Genomic DNA, 19,020 nt, shown 5'->3' with positions numbered 1-19,020 from the left:
GGTGGTTGAAACTTCTTTATACGAAAAGAGGCTTGTACATAGCAAAGATCCTAATGATAATGATGATGATTAGAACAGATCTCTCATTACCACTACGTACGTTTCAACGAAAACCTAAACCTTAATTTGGAGAAAGATATCAAATGTGATAATTCAGTGTACGAGTTCCAATAGTGATCCTTAAATAGGATAGCAAGAATAATATCAAATAATATGAGCCAAGCCTTAAATGAAGTCATGGAAATCTTTGACATTTCACAGTCGTGCTTAACAATCGCATACAACAAATACCAGCACATATTTGTTTATTTTGATCATCCATTTATCTTGATCACGTGAATGCGCAAGAAGAAGATGGTGAGTAAATGTGTGCGCTACTAAATCATTTATTACGTACTTCATTATATCAATAGGATGTTTCTGGGTGGTCTTGTGCTCTGTCTACTTACACAGACGTTTATTGTATGTATTACCATAAATTATTGTTATATTAAAAGTGAAGAGAAAGGATGTTTCGTTTGATGTCTTGAGTCAAGCTTCGAAATGGTCCTTCCATACAAAAAAGGACCAAATTGTTTACAAAAACTAAAATAATGCTGAAAGTAAAAGTCAATCAAAGCAATAGAGACATTTATCTATTAGAACAAGGAAATAAATTAAAAACAAAAGAAATCAAATTACGAGACAGCATAAAAAGTTAATCTAGAAAGACCTGTTCGGGCGAGATTACTAACAGTTTTTAGTGTATTTTCTAGGAGTGGAGCAAAAACATTTACCGGTTGTCTTACACCGTTTGAAAAATTGACAAATTGATGGATTTAAGCTTTATTAAGACTTGGGTTCTACGATAAATCGGTGGTTATATCATGCCTCTATAGTTTCTTTGGACACACTAAACTCAAAAAAACTACTGATCCGATTTTAACAATTCTTTGGACTATTTTTCATCTGGGCATGAGTAAGAACTTTAACGGGACGCAAATGAAACCGCTGGTGAATGCTAATTCAAAATCAATAATCCCCGTAAACCTACTACAGCATTTAAAAAGATGTACGTACATAGACGACTTTTACACAATCCTTAAGATGATGAAGATATGAGACTATAATTAGACCAAGACAACAACTCTAATTATAAACGGAAACAAAAGAATTGACCCATCAAAGTCAGGGCAAAGAAGACGAATTAATAACTGTACTGCTGTTCTAATTATGTGTAGACAACAAACCTTGACAATTGGAGAACCAAAAATAAAACAAGTGGTTCAATTACAAAGCCGACGTGTTTGTTAAAAATACAATAATCTGTGACTGTTGAACATATTTTGAAAAAAACTAGTGTATAGAAAAAAAGGCTTATCTTTCAGAAAGATTGAAAGTTATGCAGCTTACTTAATGACACTTTGATGCGAAAAAAATAAATTAATAACGGAGCGATGTGTAGAGAGAGTGTAGTAAAATCTGTGAGATAATAATCTGTACTTCTATAGCTATAGAAATGATTTTGAAAAATATTTTGCTTAATAATCCACCTGATCTTACAGGAACAACTAAAGACATGCAACACACTGAATGAGGCTTAGATGCCGAACAAAACGAAACATATAAAAATAATATACGGAGCGATGTGTAGAGAGAAGAGAAATGCGTAGGAAAAAACACTGACGCACAATTTTATTAAAATACCGTTCAACACAGTTGCCTAAAAACCGGAAGATCTTGTTCACGAATTGATATAAAGCTGAACGACCATTACCACAGCCAACAGAATTAGGTCTGTAGATAGACATATTTATTGTAAACGATAACTGTTTTTATATGGGGATATATTTTATCGGCAGGTTTGGAGATACCCAATAATGCTGGACTTTCATCAGTTACTAATAGAGGATTACTTTTTAATCACCACTCAACGCTGAAAATGATAAACAAAATAACAAAATGAGTGTGAGTTAAAGACAAATTACACTGAAACAATTATATGTATATTGTAATTAAGACATTATGTCAAAAATTAGCAGTGGTTATATCTAAGAGCTAGCATATACCTTTGCATTATATAAAAACTGTTAAGAAGTATCGCAGTTATATTTTCTGAATTCAACGTCACGCCAATGCGAAAAATAACGTAAAGGACCAATCTATATTTCGCATCCCGTAAGAACTATTCCACGAATCCCGATAAAAGAGTATTTAGGCAAAAATAAACTTTTACCAAATAAATTGATAGTAAGTGCTCTTGCAACATAAATATGCGTTTTCCAAAGCATGACATTGAAGTCCACTTACGTTTGTATGTTTGTATACAGAAGTCGTGTGACTTTCTACAGACCGGTTTATTACTTTTTAATTATAATTGCGTATACATATTATGATATGGCTGCTATTACCGTGATGATGTGAAAATGTTCTCAAAGCGATGTGATCTGAGAATGATGGTTGCCACTTTCTGAAGCTGTTAGTTACATAAACTGATGACTTTGTTTGTTTTTCTTCCAGATACGATTTATTTAACATGTTGGAAAGTTCATTCGTTTCGAATTTCATTTGCAAGGAATTACTTTGCTGAATATCATCTCTCTAGCAACACAAAACAAATGAAAATAATGAAACAAAAGTGAAAAGAATTAAGAAGGTGTCTACGCTTTTTGAATAATAGATGTTATACGTGAATGTCTTATTAAATTAAGAACAAACTTAAACCACTCAGAAATTAGATATCTTAAAATCAATTGACTAATACACGTAGACTTTCCTAGACTTCACTACATGAAATAGTTAGTTTATTTTATTCTCTCAAACTCACCTCCTCAAGCCTCAGCGGCTCCTCAAGTCCGGCCGCTATCCTCTCCCGCTTCTCCCTCTCTTTCCTCTCCTTCTTCTCTCGTTTCCGCCTCTCTTTCTCCCCGTCCCTCTCCTCTCCAGCCCCGACGTCGCCGCCAGTCAACACCGCGGTCTTTTTCATGAAGTTGAACATGGCGGCTTGGCTCTGGAAAAAAGAGAAAAGAAATGGTAAGTAATTGTTTAACTCCTAACTCATTACTAGGAGTGGAAAGATTTTTGATGAGCCCTTTAGCGCAATGGCCACCATCCTGGCCTGCCGAACTGAAGATCCCGAGTTCGATTCTACTAAAGTCGACATTTGGGTGATTAGTAGATATTCCTAGTTCCTGTGGGTATTAAAGTAGTCTACCAGTTGTGTTAGCACTTAGAACTAAGCGACCAATTAGTATTAGCTATTTACCTTTATGCACATTTTGTATGACGGCAGATTTAACGCCTTAGATGTTTTATTATGTATTACTATCATGTAGTTATGTGTATTTGTTCATTGCTTGTCTATCATTTTTCCGGGCCAAAGGACCAGAATATCATCGTGATTGTGTAACGCGTAACCGCAATAGCAATCATTTGGACAGTGCAACCAAGTTCATTGCTCTGGATATTATAAAAACATTGTCGTTGCCAAAGAACCTAGTTCTTAATTTATTCGTTGAATGTGAGCTTTTATATAAATCTTCATCGGTTATATCCAGGCCCGCCGTAAGCGGGCGTGCAAGGCGTGCACCGCACGCGGGCGGCACGTCCTAGGGGGCGGCAAATCGAGCGAACTATCACGTAATATAAAAAAAATACAATATCTTTTTACCAATTATTTGATTTCAATATTTCCGAACACAGCAATAGCGCTAAGAATATTACTTACACTGCCGGTTTCAGTTACATCTGTTGATCATTTTCAAAATTAAAAATTATTAAAAACGATTTAAGATCAACCATTAGCGTAGCGTGGGGGGAGCGAGCAGGGGGGGCAAATGCCCTGGGCGGCACTATTTAGGGGGCGGCAAAATTAACCCATACGGCAAAATTAAACCATAATTACATAACAAAAATATTTTTACTAAAAATAGATGAGTAGATTGGCAATAAAATTTCAGATAAATTCTATCAATTTTGACGGGTTCATCCTTTGTCCCCAAAAAAATTCGCGCTTTTGCGACGGCTCAGGGCGCCGGATATAAAGGGCGCCGCAGGCGCCCCCTACCAATCCTTGATCAGAATGTTACTCCTATTTTTGTTTTAAATTTCATCAAAGATTGCAACTTACAAGAACTGTATCCAAATGAATGGATAGCATCAGGGCCATCTTAACCTATGGTGCAGCTTGTGCGAATAACCCGGGCGCCGCGGGCTCAGGGGCGCCGAAGCGAATTTGTGTTTAATTCCGCGTTAAATTTGAGAAATACTCGAAGAAACACTACTTTTATGTCCCAAAACTCAAAAACTTTCACTTTACAGTTGTTTTTATTTTTCAAGATTTTTTAATCTACCCTAGCAAAAAGGGAGCGTCGTTTTTAAGTTCTTTTATTAATAAGAAAGTAACTTCTAGTTTCCATATGAACTTTCATATTTACGGTACTACTTTAAGTCCCAAAATTTTAATACATAGGCGCCATCATCAACAAAGAGTTATGTACGTTTGGGCAAAATTTTAAGTAATTTTTGTTTTGAGTTCTAAAATATAACAAAAAATTTCGCAATCAGAACACATACTCCAGTGTTTTTGCATTCACCAACCAGCAATAACTTATGTACGATTGGGCTACATTTTACGTAGTTTTTGCTTCGACTTGTTAACTATAAAAAAAAATATTCGCGCTCGCTTCGCTCGCGCAATCGGTAACTACATACGTCTCTGTTTGTCGTATGGGTTTGAATTGCAGTTGGAGGGCACCGTAGAAATCTCGCCCTGGGCGCTGGTAAAGTTAAAACCGGCACTGATCGCAATTTATCTTTGTTTAATTGTTGAGGCATTCAATTCCGAAAAATCATTTTTCGCGCACGTCCGTTATAGCTTTTTGTTCACTTTGGCTTATTATGATATGTTTACTTCATGAAAACTCTAAGGAAAAAATCGCGCTCGCTTCGCTCGCGGCTTCATGTACATTTGCACTACATTTCTGTGCATATCTTACTTTTGGACTTTGCTTTGATAATTTACAGTGGTTTTTATTGGTTTTGTGTCCTTAGACTAAAAAAATTTCGCGCTCGCTTCGCTCGCACTTCCTTACATATGCAGTATGTCTCTCATGCGTTGACTTTTTCAACGGGAAACCCACCAAAACCATTAATAACATATTTAACTGAAATTAAACATTGCTATAGATATTTAAGTTCGTTACTTTAAGTTACCCATAATCTGTTCTAAGCACTTTGATATACATTATGTTGCTACCTACCCATTAATCACAAATTTTCAATACATAGGGGCCACTTGGGTAATGATTGCACTGCATTGATGCCCTAAGCAATTGCTTAGTCTGCTTATGGGCTAACCCAGGACTTCTTAGGTTACTCTAAGACTTAGAGCATTTCAAGTAAATAAAACATGTTATGTACCTATTGCAATATTTATGTATCCAAAAGTAAGTGCGTTTTCTGCAATCAGAGCGGTGCATGTACATATTTTTTTCTGTTGGACTAGTAAAATGGATATGAATTGGGTCCGGACCCCCTGGACCCCCCCCCCCTTATATACTTTTTGACAAAACCCAGTATAATATGTAGTGGTAGGGCGGCATAATCGGTTTTGCACGCGGGCGAACAAGCAGCTAGCGGCGGGCCTGGTTATATCTCATACATAACACCGCGCTGTAATAAATAATGAGTACCAGGCGATAGGATTTTTTGCAGTAGGTACCTATTTTTTTCAACTTGAATCGACACCATCATTTATATTTACTAGGTAAACAGTTTTTTACATTATGGTGTCATCATCAGCCATTTTATAGTCCCACTGCCAAGCTCAGGCTTCTCTCACACAGAGAAAGACTGTAGAGTTGACAGTCGAATCGACACCTTAAAAAGTATTATCAAAAAACCAAAGTAGGTACCGTGGAACCAAAACTCCCCCAAAGCTGAAGAGTACATAGTGTTCGAAAGTCATCATCGGCACACGCTCATACAATCACACTCATACTCCAACACTTGGTTTAACAGAACTGTCAGTTCCATACAACAATATATCATGCAACCCGCCTTGCCATTGAGTAGATATGACATGGAGAGACACTGTAGAACAGATTGGGTTTCAAGGGGTCAATTCGAATTGGTGATGGTTTTGAAGTACGTTGAAGAATTATGCGTTATGGAAAATGTATGGTGTGAAGTTGAGGATATAATTTATTCTGTGCCTATATCAACCCTGTAGCCTTATGGCCTTACTACAAAAACTTTAACGCCTGGTTTACAGTTGTCTAAAAATTTTGTGGCTGCAAAATGAACCATATGTCAACGTCATAATTTGTCATTTTTTTAGACAAGGCTTAAACTGACGTTTAAAAGTTTTTGTGGTAAGACGGATAGTGTCTTGGTTCCAGCGACATCTTTATGTTGGAGAGCACTATGGAAAAGATGGTCTTAACTACCGCTGTATATTGAAAAAAATATTCCATTTATAACAGACCTGAAATTCGGGCACGGCATTTTTTTTCTATTATTCACTGATTACTGCAGACAGCCGAGCCAATTGAGACGACTTTTTTCCCTATCTATTCTGTTTACGTAATTCTTCTTAACAACAACTGTAGTAGGTATATTTCTTTCAGCTCAGTCTCTGTTTCCTATCTTATCAGTGGCAAACCTCACATCCCGTCCCTTTGATTTACTTGAAGTGCACTGGATATCCGAACCACAATATCTTTGCCTTCGCGGCAGCCGACCCATAAAATTGATTGACGCGTGCGCATTTAGATTTATTTACAGCTGGCAATGTTCTTGATACTTTGTTGCGCTTTTGAAGACGGGAAAGGTAAGATAACCTTGTTCTTACATGGCAATACTGCTCTAAATAAACGAGAGAGTATGGTATATGGATCCGACTTTCTATTAGACTTAAAAAACTGCGTCCCGCTCCCGGATAAAAGGATCAAATTTTAACTCAATCCATTCAGCCATTTCAGGAAGTAAGAGTCACAAACCGACTCACTTTCCCATTTGTAGTAGTAGAATAAGTGTTCAATTAAACGATAAAAATCATGTTACTTATTTTGACAATAACCGCTATACTTTAGGCAATTAAAAATGAAAGCTTATTGTAATTATCTACACACGAAGCCCTTCATTTGTAGCCAAGGTACAGAACAACAACAGTTTAGGAATCCTAAAAGCTGAGAAAGTGGAGAAAATACTACAGCATACATAATGCACTTTAGGTTTAGGTACGATAACCTCAACTGTCTTGCTAATCTAGAAATCGGTAATCTGCGTTTTTTAGAGATGAATAAGTTAAACGATTTTTACGACAGAAATTACTGAATGACCGACAAATGTTTTCTACACCATTCATACACATGACAGACTCTACCTCGCTAAAGCTCATATAATTTAGAAATCTGTGGCCTAAGAAATTCTGTTAGACTCAGACGGAGAAGTTTTAACCAACCACAAAAATTTCGTGCAACATATCGTCATTAGTCGAACACAAATAACTTTATCTAATCAGTGCACCTGTGCAATTATGTCTTTAACAAATATTTTGTAAATCGTAATGAGTTGCTTCCTCATTAAGGCAGGTGTTTGTTTGTATGTCACACTTTAACTCACTAAACCTCTATGCAGAAGGCGGTAGGGACCTTCATTATCATCATCTTCATCCTCCAAGCCTTTTTCCCAACTATGTTGGGGTCGGCTTCCAGTCTAACCGAATGCAGCTGAGTACCAGTGCTTTACAAGGAGCGACTGCTCTATCTGACCCCGATAAGAGAGAAGTTCTAAACAGCCAAGCATGAGTCAAATTGTGGAATACCGAAACATCAATACTTAAAATTGTGAAGGACTGCTCAAACATTGTTCAGTCTCTTTCAAACTTACTGAAAGTTCTGCGACAGAATTCCTACTTTCAAATAGAACTTATAGTTAAATAGCGTTGAATATTTCGAGAAGGTAATTTCGAAAACTGTATTTATAACCACTTCCAATTCTCTTGTTTTTCCGCCCGCATAATGAGTTTCAAAGGTAAATTGCAGATTACCTGAAAACTATCTAGGTTTCTTGGAACAATTTGACGTTACATCACAAAAAAAATACTTACCTACCTACTTATTTCGTGCTTCCACTCCGTACACCAATATTATTATCAAAGCTATCCAATAAACTGTACCTTATCAAGTATCAACGACATTTATTACTTCAAATTAACCATTAATTGTTTGTAGGCGAATAGGTTAACGGCCTGTTTCAAGCTATTCAAAATATCAAAGCCAAAGTACCGTTATCGTTTTACACTAGCTCCCTACTGCGGTTTCACTCCTGTCCTGAAGAACTACTTCTCATTTGTCATCATCTTACGATCCCTTCCGCTGTGGCTTGTCACACTCATGACCAACCCATCCATGTTACTTTTGGAGCCCTTTGTGTAACGGGGCTGCGGTAATTCCTTCGAACAATCCTGCAGCCCCGGCAGGCTTTGGCCTAGAGAAGGTACGTATCCAATGATGGTAAGTAGGTAATGTTCAAACGACTCGATGCGTGATCTAAAAGCAAGTTTTATCTACGGTGTTATCAATAACATGGTAAGCGACACGACGTTTGTTGTAGGTTCATAAAACACTTAAATAACCATTATTTTTTACTGTTTAGTGAAATAGGTCACACGACACAATTAACGTAATGCTAACGTAAAAACTTTAGTAAGCAGCGTTATGTAAATAAAATAACACGCGAGACTCGTGTAAATAAATTATAAAGTAAGGCTGTGTCACCGCCGGCGCCGGACGTGTGCGCCAGCAGGCTCTCCACAGTACCTGGCGTGTCCGCTGGAGGGCGCCACAGTGTCGCACGGCGGCGAGCGCCGTCAGTAGTGCGGCGGCTACCGTCGGCGCCGGCGCTTGGTAACAACATCTCCCAAGCCTGATCGGAAATCCCCCGAAATTGTGTCTTGGCTAAATAGCAGACCACCACTGGTGGCAAGACACCGAGGCATCGCAGGAAGGCCTAGAGGCAGCGATAGGGATCGTGTTATCGTATGTCAAACTGCTGCATCTAACAACTCTCCGATCGTAGCGGTTCACCGTTCCATCGGATAAAGGGATGTTAGACGAGAGAGTGCTCTTGCGTTTGCGCGTATGTTTGAGCACTGTAATATATCCTGCGCATCTGACTGCTTCCGTATAATGGACCCCGATTTGGCGAAGACTAGTGGCGATAGGTTGAGGTAGAGAGGTTCGGGCTGATGCAACCTGAGCTTTGTCTGAGACCTGCACACTAGCGGCTCTGGGGGTGTGAGTACATGCCGTGGTCGTTTTCTCTTTGAGCTGGGGGGACAGAGGGAATCCGGCAGCACCCAGAGCGACAAAGCAGCCCTTTTTAGGGGAGCACTGCTTTCCTTGCTCAGCCTGGGAGGGGGCTAGAAAAGGTGCCCTAAAAAAATGCTCACCCCAAACACTCTTTGGATAGCAGTAACCACGGCTGCTTCCGCATCTTTTTATTCGTGGTCGACACAACAACAGTAATAAACGTAAAACACCTTTACTGACTTTTGGTGCATGGAATGTTCGCACCCTTCTCGACCGCGAGACAAACGCCTGCCCAGAACGGAAAACAGCCATAGTTGCTCGAGAACTCCGCCGCTACAACATTGATATAGCTGCTGTAAGCGAAACCCACCTTGCCGATGAGGGCGAGCTAGTCGAGCATGGCGGTGGCTACACTTTCTACTGGAAGGGCACTGCTGCAACAGAACCAAGAAGGTCGGGAGTTGGTTTTGTGATCAAGAATAATCTTGTGAAGACACTTCAAGAATGTCCAATCCACATCTCGGACCGTATAACCACATTGCGCCTTCACTTAGACGGTGACAATTTCCTTAATGTTATCAGTGTCTATGCACCGACGCTAGGTAGTTCTGACGACATCAAGGATAAATTTTATGAAGAACTTACACAATGTCTCCATAAAATACCGAACAGAGAAAAGATTCTCTTGTTAGGGGACTTCAATGCTAGAGTTGGTCAAGATTATGAAGCGTGGCCTAAAGTTTTGGGTAGACATGGGGTAGGCAACATCAACTCTAATGGCCAGTTGCTGCTTAGTTTATGTGCTCAATTCCAACTTGCAATCACAAACACCATGTTTCGCCTTGCTGCTAAGCACAAAACTACGTGGATGCACCCACGTTCTAAGCACTGGCACCTCATTGACTATGCCATCACGAGGCAGCGAGACATCTCTCAGGTCCTAGTCACTCGTGTTATGCGCGGTGCTCATTGCTGGACGGACCATAGACTAATTGTCACCAAACTGCGTCTTTGCCTTCGGCGACCATTCAGGGCTAGCAGGAAAAAGCCTCAGAACATAAACATTGAGAAACTCAAACATCCGGGACCCCGACGCAAATACGCTGAAACGCTGGCATGTGATATACACTCTCATCAAAATACCGGTGATATTGATGCAGACTGGAACGCTTTATCGTCGTCCATTCTTGACGTAGCCATTAACACCATAGGGCTAAAAAATAAACGCAAGCAAGACTGGTTTGATGAGAACGACGAAGTTCTTTCTAAAGCTATTGCCAAACACCGAGACCTTCTCAGGCGCAGTAATAACAGCGCACTTATAAGAGAGAGTGACCGTGAGTTGCGTAAACTCACGAGACACACTAAAGATAAATGGTGGCAAGACAAGGCTCAATACATCCAGTCGCTTGCTGATAGTAATCAGCTCGGTGATTTCTATAGCGAAATTCGCAATCTCCTGGGTACCACCAACTTCATAAAGGTACCACTGAAGTCGCTGGATGGTAAAAGTCTGCTGAAAAGCAAAAATGAAGTGTTAGATCGTTGGGCAGAACACTTCAATAATCTACTTAATGTAGATCGAACAGCCGATCTACACTACATAGACAGTTTGCCTCAACTTCAAATAGCAGAAGAATTGGATGATGCCTTGTCTAAACATGAGGTGCTTTGTGCCATCAAACAACAGCAAAATCAGCGTGCGGTTGGCCTAGACCTTATACCAGGTGAGCTTCTGAAGTACGGCGGCGAGGAACTGCATTCGCGCGTCTGGGAAATGTTTGTGCTTATGTGGGAGAAAGAACAAGTTCCTGAAACTTTTAAGTTATCACGCGTCAGGGCTCTCTATAAGAACAAAGGCGACCGGTCGGAATGTGGTTCTTACCGCGGTATTTCACTGCTCTCTGTCTCTGGAAAAGTCTTCGCCAGAGTACTTCTAAACCGCCTCAGGAACCTCTCTGAAAAGATTCTGCCGGAAACCCAATTTGGTTTCAGACCAGACAGAGGAACTTGTGAGGCAATATTCGCAGTCCGTCAACTCCAGGAAAACAGTAGAGAGCAGGGACAGCACTTGTATCTCTGCTTTATTGATCTGGAAAAAGCCTTTGACTGCGTCCCTCGCGAGGCCCTCTGGAAGGTACTGAGAAAGTTGGGGTGTACAGAGAAGTTCATAAGACTCCTGCGACTCCTGCACGATGACATGCAATGTTGTGTAGCGGTTGAAGATGACCAATCGAGCTTCTTCTCCGTCACCTGTGGAGTGAAGCAAGGTTGTGTCCTGGCTCCCACATTGTTTGCATTATATTTCGCAGTTGTAGTCCGGGAAGTATTGAATTCTTCTCCTGAAGGAGTTCGTATTCGTTATCGGACTGACGGCAAATTTTTCAACCTGAATAGACTCAAGGCGACCACAAAGGTGTCCTATGCACATATACAGGACATTATGTATGCAGATGACCTCTGTTTCGTGGCTGAATCCCCTGAAGTCCTGCAACAGCTAGTCACGAACCTTCACAAGCAGTGCTGTACATTTGGTCTAAAAATCAGCATCAAAAAGACAGAAGTAATGTCTTCAGATAATCACGGACGTCAAGAACTGACCATTATGCTTGGTGAAGATGTCCTGAAGCAGGTCGATAAATTTCGATATTTGGGGAGCACTATAACAGCAAAGTGCGACCTTGACGCCGAAATCAATAGCAAAATTGGTGCTGCAGCCGCTGCTTTCGGCAAATTCGACAAGAAGGTCTTCAGCTCCCATGACCTAAAGATATCCACAAAGGTTTCTGTGTATATGGCAGTTGTGTTGCCTTGTATACTCTACTCAGCGGAAACATGGACACCGTACCGACGCCACATCAAGCAACTAGACCGCTTCCACCTCAAATGTCTGCGCAAAATATTAAATATCCGTTGGTTTGATCGTGTGCGTAACACAGAAGTGTTGAGGAAAGCCAATGTAGGTGGCATTGAAGCATACCTCATGAGGAGACAGCTTCGTTGGTGCGGGCATGTACTGCGCATGCCGGATACTAGAGTGGCCAAGCGCATCCTCTACTCCGAGTTGCAGGAGGGCAAGCGGAAACGTGGCGGACAGCTGCTGCGATACAAGGATGTGCTGAAGCGTCACATGAAAAGCTGTTCCATTGACCCGTCTCAGTGGGAGAATCTGGCATCCAACTGCAGAGACTGGAGAAGCCGCGTTAAAGCCAAAGTCTTTGACTTTGAAGCACGCCGACTTTCTGAGTTGGATGCCAAACGAGATGAGTTGAAAGCTCGACCACCTGTAGCTATCAACTACAACTTTGTGGCTGGTACCCTGACATGTCCGCAGTGTGCGCGGACTTTCACGCACAAAATTGGATACTCCAGCCACATGAGAGCACACGCACGCCATTAGGGTCGAAGTGGTCGCCGTTGCCGAAATCGGCGTGGAAGATTATTATTATTATATGTACACACTGACGCAGTTAACAATATCACAATATATCTAGCTCATGTGTTTAATACACAGGAGGTCTAGCGTGTAACATTGGCTAAGTAATAGTCTCAAGGGTCGATTATCATAAGGAGTCGTACTGGAGTTAGGTGACCATCTTGTCAGGACGAGGTCTCCCGTGTTTTGGAAGAAATATTAAATTGCCGAGTACCGGCTGTCAATTGTTACGGATAAGACACCGGCACGTCTGCCAAACAGCCTTACTAGTACTTAAGTATTATCGGGTTACCCATTGCAGGTAACTAGGTCGGGGAGGTGAGATGGGCCCCATGTAAATCACTTAACTCTTTACACTCACTCAGTGATGCCGCACATTTTGAGCTGCAAACTTTGCGCTCAACAGAAACGCAGCCTTGTTACATGTAACTAAATATAACAACAACAATAGTTACACGTGGACTACCGTTACAATACCGATGGCATCTAAATAACTGTCAACGCATTCTGTGCGTACTAGCGCGTTGTATGAAATGTGCGAAGCATACAAATTGAGTCAGCTTTCTGAAGGATTGAATACCATTAAAGACGACGAAGTATTGAGTGAACGCCTGCGCAGTCGTGAATCAAAGAGTGTCGCTTACATGGTCTCGGTAAGTAAGAAGAACACCGTATAGGTAAATCAAGCTGTAGGTACCTATGTGGCTACGAAATGGTCTGTCTTGTTTTATTCAGACCAGATCCACAGATACTTCTTTATTATCAACGTACATTTAAACCTATTATACCTGTATTTTATATTTTCCAGAACCTATACATATATCAAGTTTGTGCTAACCTACATACTGAACTGATTTAATCGTCACTTAATTAGTCGAGTAGGCAAAAAATGTACTTACGAGTTTCTGCCCCATCTTTGTTTATTTTGGCTAATTACAATTATTAAATATCAACTACACGATTCACAACACCTCCCTAGGCATATTTCAATTGGCACTGATGGCAAAATGCGCGCGTTAAGGGAAAATGTATGTAAAACAAAAATAACTAATGTGATGACCGGTTGTCCCTAAACATGAATACTAAAACAAAACAGGCATAAAACTTATTTCCATACTTGATAGCTAATAAGTTGTGCAAAGTGGGTCATATCATCAATCTGTCATGCGGTAGAATGAAAAACATAGAATATTTTTAAGCAATGGACTTGTGACTAAATGTAAGCGCTGCCTGCCAATGTATATTATTCTCGGTTTAATAGTCGGATCTATTACAGGTTCTTAATAATTAGATTATTATCTTACATTTGCAATAAATCTAAGGAAGGATATGAGATTCATATCGGGCTGAAACGGTTTCCTCAGAACGAAAGAGAAACGGGAAACCTTTTATTACTTTGAATTCACTTGATCCGCATTCCATAAGGACGCAAGAATTGGCAATCGTTCAAATGTAGGTACATTTTTACGTACCCACTTTTTTACTGTCATCTGTATTGATAATGTTTTTGGTGAATTTGAGTTGATCTCTGGCTGGTAAGAAATATATGAAAAGAAGAGACCGTAAAGAGATGCTTCTAGGGCCAAAGTTCACTGAAAACGTATACGTCAGCTATTCTTAGAACAACTGTTTACTATGAAAAAAAAAAAAAACTATGAAACTATGAAAATTCAACTTCAAAAGTCATAGTGAAAAGTTGTTTTAAGAAAACTGACGTTTGTGTCGTCGGTGAAAACGTGTCTTAAAAGACTTTTACGACAGGAATTATTCTTAATCAGTAAAACAAATGCTACATCCAGTAAAATGACGTTTGATACAAGTGACAGCTGTCATATATGACGTCCCTTTTTGGTATTGCTCATTCACAGAGGAAAGCATTATTTATTGTGTTTAGCGACTTTGTTACTGTACTGTTAGCTTTCCAACAATAAGTGGGATGAACACGAAATGTTTCTGAATACTCACGTCTCGTTGCAAACGGTCTTAACATTGTTGCTTATAACTGTTTTCATTCAATACGAATGCGTCATTCATTCAGAATTTTAACGAACGAGTTGCTCCAGTCGAAAATAGATTTTACACGTCTTTTCAAGAAGTAGAAATTATGTTATTGCTTTTCACCTTATAACAAAATCAATAAAATCGACATTTATTTTTAGTTATTATAATAATCTCGAACGCATCCTATTTGGTAATAATTAAGAATGCATCTACGAATCTCTTAAAGGTCACTAAGAAAAGGTCAAATTGGCGCTTACATCATTTTTAAAAATATGTATAATAAATACCAATCCCTCCAAATACATTCCATTAAAATATGACATTTATTTAGACTAATATACAATACGATGAACTAAAATAAAACGTAAATATTAACTAAACAAGTTTTTACCGTTTTTTTCTTCCTAGATGTTGGATATGGGTGCAGGTGAGACAAAGAAAACACATGTATCCTGAACGACTGTTATATTTCGAATGTAAGAACGTACGATTAAAGTGAACATTGAATGATTGAATGTTTGACGAATGATTGAAGTAGGTATGCTTTATATAATCTTGGATATTTGTAAAGGAGGTATTATACGTACATCGTGCGTATATTCCAACAGCCCCCCTCAAATGTACAAGCATTTTATACAATCATAAGTCAAAAATCGTTTACCCAAACTTGGCTGCAAAACAGCACCTTTTGAACGTCAGGAATTTATAAAAGACAGTCCCCAAAACGCCCACCTTTCACCACTTCCTATGTGTTTTTACTGGGAAGAAGAAGTGGCGCAACAAACTCCCCAGCAACACATGTCTTTCTGTAGGTTAGAAGAACCTTAAACATTGTTTGATATATAAAGTATACAATACAATTTGTACATTGCAGTATAGGACAATATGCAATATTTACATACACTTTATACAGTCATAAATAGTACCTGCTGCATATCAAATTACAATAACTTTGATCAACAGCTTAGATTATAAACATAATAGCATTCTAAATAAAATCATTGAACTGAAATTATTCAAAAATTTACATTAAGTTCAACTTAATTCTAAAAACTTTGCATCATAAGTCAAAGTCAAAACATTTACTTCATTTAGACCATAACAAGCACTTACGAAAGTCAAAAACATAAATAAGTTTGATTCTAGTTGCTCATTCCAACATTAGCTTCCTATGAAGAAGAACAGGCAAGTAACTCCATGGTTACTTTTTTTTTTTTTAATACATAGTATGGTATTACAGTTTATATGTATTGATACATACAATAACAGCATGCGAAGGTCATGTAGAATCACAAACAAAACATATGAGAATTAAATTACCATTAAAATGCTTCATGCTTCAAATTTTCATGTTTCACGAAAATGCATGAGTCAAATACCATTTATAAGAATAATTATTAAACATGATATGAATCTTTTAATGTACTTTGTAACTTATCTTGTAATAAGTATAAACATTCACATATTTTACATTAATTAATACTTTTATATGTACATATTTTGTCACCAGACAAATAGTCAAAGGAAAAATACAATTTTACTAGCTGGTAAAATTTTAATTTGGTTATTAATTAGATATTGTTATGTCCTATGGAGCAGGACCGCCACATTTCTAAGCATTTTTTATCTTGAACTTAATGTTCTAACTTATAATATGCTTTCTTAAAAAGTGTGGCTTTTTTATATATGAGTTTTAAACCTCATGTCATTCAGTTCCAGACTGTTGCCTGGTTGTCTGGTATTTTGTTATTACATTTACTTATTTATTTACATATACAACCTTACATCTACCCTTACAGGATGTGCCTAATGCGGCTGATGGGTTCTTATTAATTCTAAACTAAACTAAAAACACATAAATAACACATCACATCACATCACACAAATCAACACATAAAAACTTAACTAAATTCGTCACAATATCGTTTGTGATTTGTAGGATTATTAGCGATGCTAATACAACTGTTATTAACTTCATATATCATCATTGTCTGTTTTATCAGAATAGAACTATGTTATAATGATTTTATCCAAATAGCTTCTCTTATAGCTTCAAATAAGCATATATTCAGCTTCTGTTGAGGAACCGGCGACTATTTTGTTTCCGTGTATTCCACGAAATTGTACAATTATCAAACACTTTAAATATGTGATCTGTTGTACTTATGCGGTCAATAACGTCGCCTCAACCAATCAGAATCTGCATACCCTGCCATCAGTTGTTTGTAATCACATTTCACATAGGTGAGCTTTAATTTAAGAGTTCCTTTTATGTATCTCAAAAGATGTTTTAACCACTTCCATAACTTCATTAATTTTACTTTGATACTGACTTATAATACCTATAGCAGCACAAATATTTGGTCATGTACTAAGCATTGCATGCGCATTGCGTACATAAGGCACTTCCATATAGATATCTTCCTTGAGAATGCCTTTCTAAACGGCGGTTTTTACATCCATAAGATGGGCATGTAAATCAAACTGATTTGCAAGAGTTAAAATAAATTGGAAAGATTATATTTGAGCTACTGGAGTCAACGTTTCGTTATAATCTTGTGAGCATTGTTGAGTGACACCACGAGCTACTAATCGGGCTTTATACCATGTAGGATTACCCAACTCGTTATTTTTAATTGTACATACCCAATTTGAGCTTTTTATGTTAAAATTTTTAGGTCTTGCTATGAGAGTCCAAGTATTATTTCTATGATTAGACTCTATTTCACTTTTTTTTTTGTGGTTTTCAACATATGTATACTAGAATCATCCCCACTAAAAATGTCACAATAGGTGCATGGTAGTGATTGAACAGTTGTGAGCGATAAGCAAAAATGGGTCATCAATCCTTTTATAATCTATTGGGGTACTTTGAGAATTATTTGTATTACGTCTCAGTTTGCTAGATGAAGGTCCAGCTTCTGAGCTATTATCAGGGGAATGATTATGTTTGTGTTTGTTGCCTATTAACTTTGCCGATTTATCGTCGTTATCGTGCTTGTTAATTTAGGCGGGAATTTGAACAGGTATTATAGAAATACAACTCATCAAATCATCATCATCATTGGCCACAGAGCATCTTGGACAGATGATTGTGGCAGTGCTTGTCTACGCGGTTATTAGTGCCGCAAGCACTTTCTTTCATCAAATCAACATCCCTCGCAATAAGGAATTGGTTATTTTCTGTATTAGGTAAATAGTTTGTAACCATTTTGGTCGTAACCAACTAATATGGCTTTAAATGACTTTTCGTCATATTTCGAGGCTTTAGTTTTATCATGAACATGTTGAACCGAATCATCATCATTATTTTAAATGTCTTGAATGACTTATTTTCGGTTTCGTATTTTCGGTATTGATTGTGTCATGTTTCGTATGGTGTTTTATTATTGGCGAGCGCTTTTGTGGGTAGTCTATTTGTTAAATATGTATATTAATATAGCTTCATCCCAGAATATTTTATATAATTTCTAACCAATTTGTAACTAAATTTGTAACCAATGGTCGAGCCATTTCGGTTAACGTACGATTCATACGCTCCTCGACACCATTTTGTTGTGGCTATTCGATACTGTTAAACAGTACCTAAGTAATTCCTTACAAACACAATAATAATCTTTAAATTCATTAGAAAGATATTCTCGCCCACTATCGCAATATAAATTAGTTTACTTTATGGTTAAATAAGTTTTCACTTTTAGCAACAAAATCTTGAAAACATTTCAGCACTTCTGACTTAGCATACATCAAATATACAGGGTTACTGGTAAGTAGACCGCATCCTTTCAGGAGGTGATAGTATAGGTCAATACGGACAAATTTGACCCTGGGATACACTGGGCAAAAGTTAACCCGTTTCAAGATAATCGAATTTCAAGATCGGTCGTCTAGGTACACGTATAAATTTTCATTATTAGTCAAAAGTCTCGTTTTTGTGGACTTTTGTGTGTTTTTGGATAGAAGATGAATCATTTCATAATAACAAACCATAAAACTGTACAAATCACAGAGGAAATTATAGCGAACAGCAATTACTTTTTTAGTAGATATTTTCTCAAAAATATTACTCTTCATTTTTTTGTGCAGAATACTTAAAAAACATCTACATTTGTCTAGCTATCCAAAAAGCCACAAAATACACAAAAACTCGCAAAAACGAGACTTTTAACTAGTAATAAAAATGTATACGTGTACCTAGACGACTTGTAAAGAATCGATCTTAAAATTCGATTATCTTGAAACGGGTTAACTTTTGCCCAGTATATCCCAGGGTCAAATTTGTCCGTA

At 38.2% G+C, this 19,020-nt stretch overlaps 1 protein-coding gene across 1 annotated transcript in view; it reads right to left on the bottom strand.

The window, feature by feature from the left end:
• LOC124639901 (unconventional myosin-XVIIIa) overlaps positions 1-19,020 on the bottom strand; it is a 260,942-nt gene that overhangs the window by 210,952 nt on the left and 30,970 nt on the right. The window contains exon 2 of the mRNA XM_047177413.1: positions 2,807-2,989. Within this exon, the coding sequence (XP_047033369.1) occupies positions 2,807-2,977 (171 nt within the window). The 5' untranslated portion in view covers positions 2,978-2,989. The remainder of the gene's footprint in view (positions 1-2,806; positions 2,990-19,020) is intronic.

This window comes from Helicoverpa zea, chromosome 19 (assembly GCF_022581195.2).
Source record: "Helicoverpa zea isolate HzStark_Cry1AcR chromosome 19, ilHelZeax1.1, whole genome shotgun sequence".
NCBI classification, from domain to species: domain Eukaryota; kingdom Metazoa; phylum Arthropoda; class Insecta; order Lepidoptera; family Noctuidae; genus Helicoverpa; species Helicoverpa zea.
Note: the sequence above shows the minus strand (reverse complement) of the source record. Positions and strands in the feature narration are given on the sequence as shown.